We start from the raw sequence: 6,000 nt of genomic DNA on the forward strand, positions 1-6,000 counted from the left end.
ACTGTTTTGAGAGATGTTTAGACAGAGATATTTAGACTACTAAAATATCACATACAACTAACATTCAGAGGCTGTTTCAGATCTAACAACACTTAAGTACTCACAAACAACTATCCCTGTCCAGTGGCATGTATTAGTCTGTACCCATCTGTCTGTATTTGTTTGGTCTAACTGAAATATTATGTCTGCATGCTGTGTGTGAACTTTGTATCTCTTCTCTCAACATTAACAACCTGTAATCAACCTCTGTCATAACATTTAACTACAGTTTTCCATTCTGTGGTCCTTATGCAGTGCTTTTACTGACATTTTTCCTTTTTTGTCTATTTTCTCCTTGTGTTTTCTGTGTAACACACTTCAGGAGGAGCTGAAGAAGCTGTACTCCCAGCTGGAGGTCTACAAGAGGAAGAAGATGCTGGCCAACAACCCGCACCTGCAGAAGAAGCGCAGCAGCAAGAAGGGCCTCGGCCGTTCCCTCATGAGACGCATCACGGAGATCCCAGAAACAGTGCGCCAGTGCAGCCGCGAGGACAAGGACAAGGACAAAGACAAGGACAAGGACAAGGACGGCAGCGACCACAGTGGCAGTAACCGCAACAGCATCTGCGTCCTACGCAAGAACCCCTTCGACCCGTCGTCGCACTCCGTCAAGCCGGCCAAGGAGGAGTCGCTGCGCAGCAAGGTGTTCTCGCTGAAGAAGTCGCACAGCAGCTATGACCACGTGAGAGACCAGAGCGAGGACTCCACCAGCTCGGTCACGGACAAGATGGAGGCATCGACCACCGAGAGCTCGCTGCTCGACACCCTCATGGGCAAGAAGCTGGTCAAGAAGACATCCTCCGAGAAGCTGGACTCGACTGGAGAGTCCACCGAATCCATGCCCCTGGTCTGCAAGTCGGCAAGCGCGCACAACCTCACCGCTGACAAGAAGCCCCTTCACCCGAGAACCTCGATGCTGCAGAAGTCGCTTAGTGTTATCGCCAGTGCTAAAGAGAAGACCCTCGGTCTGACAGCAAAGACCCAGAGCATGGAAGAGGGCACAAAGAAGTCCCACCAGAAACCCAAACCAGCTGGGGATCCTGAGGAAAAGATGGATACCTCCACCAAAGCTGCAGCCAGCCAGTCGGTGGAATGCAAGCAGCCAGCAGCAGCAGCCAAAACTGGCATCATGAAGCAGCCGACGACCCCCACGAGCTTTGACCCTGCCAAGAACAAGGAACTGTATGACCTTTCTGAGGTTTGCCCCTGGGAATTAGAAGATCTTCCCACACCCTCTGAAAATAAGGTCCAGAAACACGTGTCCATTGCTCCCGACGAGACAACCACTGTCCATGGCAAGGGCACCTCCGGGACCAAGGCCCAGCAACAGCAGCAGCAGCAAAAGAAGAAGGCCACAGACACATCATCGTCCGGCAGCCGAAAGTCCAACCAAAAATCAGCAGACCGGGCAGACATTTGTCCTTGGGAGGACACCAGCGACAGCCAGCTGAGTCAGGTGGAGGCTAGGAGACCCTCTCCTGCCAGCCAACCATCTGGACCAAAAGGCTCCGCTGCTGAGCCACCCAAGGCCCAGAAGGCAGACGTCTGTCCGTGGGACTATGAGGACCCTCCTGCCAAGTCTGCAGATGCCACTCTCACAGCTGACAAAGGCAGAGAAAGGGCTACTGCCGCTGCTGCTCCCTCAGACAGCAAAAGGAAAAGTGCCACTCCCACTGATACAAAAGGCAAAGGGAGTGGCCCCTTGTCGGAGGTAAGAGGCAAAAGTGCCACTTCGGTAGACGTCAAGGAAAAAGTTGTGAGTTCAGCAGAGAGTAAAGGGAAAAATGCTGCCTCCGCTCAACCCGCAGTTTCTAAAGTTGATGTCTGTCCCTGGGACTTTGACACAGCTGCCCCAGCTAAATCACCGGGATCTGAAAGACCACCCAGCATCACTCAGGTTCCTAAAACAGCACCAACAACGAAACAGCCCTCGTCGTCATCATCGAAAGCAAAGGAGGCTGCTCACACAACAAGAACTCTGGAGAAGGAGGGAGTGAGGGCAAAGGAGGCAGACGACAGCAGAAGCACGGCGAAAGCCAAGGACAAAGTGGCCACAGGCACGGGCAAGCCCGCAGAGAGGCAGCAGGTCAGCCAGACTAAAATGGCTGAAGTGTGTCCCTGGGACATAGATATCCCTGACAAGTCATCGAAGGTGGAGACACAAGGCTTCGCCAGCACGGGGCCTGCCAAAGGCAAGCAGGATGTTTGCCCGTGGGATTTCCCAGAAGCTTCGGACAGCAAAGGCACAAATAAAAGCCCTACCCCCTCAGCGTTGAAACAGAAAAGCCCCAGCCCCCGAGGCGGCACCCCCAGTGATGTCAAAAAGGCAGACGTGTGCCCTTGGGACTTTGAGGAGCCAGCATCAGGGAAAAAAGCATGACATTTGACGATGTAAGGATACCATTTAGGTTCCTGTCATGTGCTTTTCTTTTTTCACCATACAAGACCCTGCATTATAAACTTTTACTATATCATATGGTGATTTAATGGAAGAGAAAAAGAAATATACTATATATATATATACCTATATGTTGCACAAGTTGCCTTTACTTCCAAGATTTATTTTGTCTGTATCCTTTTTGGATAAAAAAAGTAAAATTTTAAAAAGCAACAAAATCATTAAGCATTCCAGATTCTAACCTAGTATTTGCGGAGTCCTTGAAGGTAAACTGTTGTCAGTTACAATTATGCAACTATTCATGTGCAATTTGAAAAAAAAAAACATGCTTACATTCCCTTCATGCACTTTTTTTCTTTTAATTTACACCAAGAGACCCCAAAGCTCAAACAGAGTAACCCGTTTTTTTTTTTATAAAAAAGGTCAAGCTATGTCAGATGTGCTTGCAAGTTGAACCTAAAATGCTGGGCTGCATTTCCTTCAAACACAGTATCCTAGAATTTCACCCAAAGGGTATAAAGTTGCTCACTAAGGTTGTGTACTTTATTTAATGCGCCATCTAAACCATCTCCAACACATGCCTTAGGATGTCAACAAATGGGCTACATGCTTTGTATAGCAACATGACAGTCAGTGCAAATGACCAGACAATGCAAACACTTTTAAACCCTAAAAAAATAACTAATGGAGGTGTGTTGAACTATAGTTTGTGTGGGATAGCAACTTAATAAAATATTGGAAGCATCAGTGAAAACATTTAGCGAAACACCTTGGTTCAGGTAAATGTCACATTTATGATCATAACTGAGCATTGAAGAGACTTAATTTAAGGAAATGTTAACCACAATTCAAATTGGTTGACAATGACACTAGCCCGAAAACAAAATGTCCTCTTGTTGTCTCATTTTGTCCAATTGAAAATGCCAAAGAACACAGGAAAACGTCAACACTAAGTGAGTGAAGAAGTATTTTAGATGACAGGACATTTCTGATTTCTAATTTGTCTGTCCTGTGTGGTTAGATGAATAGCTAGCTTGTAGCACTTTATAAATACCCCAGGATGGCCACTTAAGGGAGGTATGTTTTCATTTTGTAGTTTAAAAAAAAACTAGTTTCCTTTACTGGTATGACATCAAACCTTGATTGCCTGCCCCAAACAACAGATTTTATCCATATTCTCATTACACTGTAAACAAATGTGAAGGTCCCTCAAATAATCCTCATCTGGTTCTTACCCAAAGGTTCTCTGAAGATCCTAAAAGTTCTTGGAATTATCCAAAGGTTCCTCAGAGAGTTCTCTGGTGCTCTTCACAGTGGCTATCAAAGGGTTCCTTAAAGAACCTGTTAAGGGTTCTTCAGATTGCTACTCTGGAGGAACCATAAAGGTTATCTTAGGAACCTTTTAGAAGATCTTGGGGTTCTTCCAAACACCCATAGGTTCATCAGAGAACCTTTAGGCATTCATCCACAGTGGCAAATGAGGGTTCTCCCAGGAACCTTTATTTTTTTTACAGTGTACCATCCAATGCTTCCAAGTTTGCTATGATGTAATCCTGTCTGTGCCTAATAGTTTTTTTCTATTCCCCTTGATTTGTGTGTGACCCAAGGTAGCTTATCTTTCTAAAACAACGGATAAAGACACAACCTTGTGTGTCATCTACTGTACGTAATTGTCCAGAGCAAGATTACCTCCTAAATATCCATAGCAGATATCTGTTTGTGCACGAATACTACTTCTTGTTCTAGATCAGACAACAAACGTTTGTGACTTGCGTTCCATCTTGATCTCCGAGGACAGTCTGTATAGTAATGATGTTCTTACAGTGTCTAGAATATTGAATTGTAATAAGTGTTCCATGAGGATTGTAATTGTCATTTTTATGTTAAAAATGAGAGTAATTGTCTTATATATTTTCCAAAATGTTTAAATTAGACAGGATCCACCAAAGTATCAGTGTGATAACTATTTATGGTTCAGTTTTGAATTTATTAACCAGGAATTTAATTCATTTTAATGTCTGAATGTTCTTCATAAAAAAGATTGACAATTGTGACATCTAATGTGCATTGTTTGTGTAGTATGTTTTCATTATTTTCTTTTTAACACCTTGACCTTAGCACTCAAAACAGCAACGCATATTGCTTTAATATAATCTGTTGGACTTCAAAATTTCTTTGTCATACTTTTGTCATAACTTTGTCATAATATTGTTTATAATGGAAGAGATCAATAGATCATCAGCAGATACTTTTATTGACATTTCACAGAGGTACACATGTGTGGCATGGCTGGTTTCATTGCTCTTTTATGTGTCACTGGGGAAAGGTTTGCATTGCTCTTAACAAGCATTTTTTGTCGCTATACAGTGATATTTAGCACTATATGGTGGTAATCATTTTGAAACACATGTAATTCAAGAACCCAAACCATCTTTTCATTTTTCCCCCAGGAAAAAGCTGTAGGTAACGTTGAGCTGGTTTTTTTTTTTGTAGTTTTTTTTTTTCGTGCCAAAGAAGTAGTAGGTAAACAGAGACATCCTCTTGACTGTCTCAAGGAAGAACGTGAAATCATAAACCCCTGTCCCATCCTCCCCGTACACAGTACGGCATAACCGTTGAAATATTTTGATCACGTATACTTACTGTTGGCCCCTCAGTGTACAGACGTGTCAAAGCACCTCACGATCAGCTCCGGGAAAGGCCTGTCATCTGAGTACAGACGGATTGTCACGGCTTGAGGTATCGGCACAATATTTATGAAGCAGACGCCATTAGCTGTCATTGGCTGCATGATCTATGTACTGTGGTGCATGTGCTTCAGTGAAGAGGAAGGGAAAGGTTACTGACATTGGTGGGGCTGGGTAGTTAAGGCGCTGAGTCTGCAAAGCAGCTGAGCTACAGAAGAAACACAATGAAGATAAAATAAAATGAAATAAAATCATTAGAACTATAAAAAAGCAAAGATCACAGTCAGTTATCGTTTCTCAGCAGGTCAATGACTCTGCATAGCCTTCTGGACCCAATCAGCTGTCATTCTAATTGGCTTACTAAGCAACTGGCCTGTACTGATACATGATGCACTGCCATTTGGCCAAACATGAACACAGTGCATTTTGAAATTATGGGGTTTTTTTTAGATTATGTTATTGAGTGGTTATTAGTAGGGGTTGGGGGACTGGAAGTAGGTGGTACACTTGAATGATATCCCCACCTGATGAGATTATATGACATTTAGGTGGTATTCATCCATAACATACAATACATCACATTCATTAACTAATTTTGTTTATGGAAGGGTTGGGGGCATGCATGGCCACACCCCTTTGTGGGCCATGAACAGCAAGGTATCCACACGGATGTCTCAATGGCTTGTGATAGCCTTTCAGTGTGTGTGTGTGTGTGTGTGTTTGCGTGTGAGAAATACACAGAGAGAGTGTCTTGTGTGTTTGGTCGCGGGCCTGCATGGGTGGCTGAGAGGGGAGGCGTCTGCATGTCGTGTGTGTGTGTCTGTCTGCGTGTCTGATGATGATGTGTGTTAACTGCATTGAAACAGTGTAGCATGA

The 6,000-nt window shown here is 44.0% G+C and overlaps 1 protein-coding gene across 1 annotated transcript in view; it reads left to right on the forward strand.

Annotated features, from left to right (window-relative positions):
• Positions 1–2,424, forward strand: part of gpr158a (G protein-coupled receptor 158a) — a 132,521-nt gene extending 130,097 nt beyond the window's left edge. The window contains exon 12 of the mRNA XM_063206282.1: positions 362–2,424. Within this exon, the coding sequence (XP_063062352.1) occupies positions 362–2,419 (2,058 nt within the window). The 3' untranslated portion in view covers positions 2,420–2,424. The remainder of the gene's footprint in view (positions 1–361) is intronic.
• The last annotated feature ends 3,576 nt before the right edge of the window (positions 2,425–6,000 follow it).

The sequence above is a fragment of the Engraulis encrasicolus genome, chromosome 9 (assembly GCF_034702125.1).
Source record: "Engraulis encrasicolus isolate BLACKSEA-1 chromosome 9, IST_EnEncr_1.0, whole genome shotgun sequence".
Classification (NCBI taxonomy): domain Eukaryota; kingdom Metazoa; phylum Chordata; class Actinopteri; order Clupeiformes; family Engraulidae; genus Engraulis; species Engraulis encrasicolus.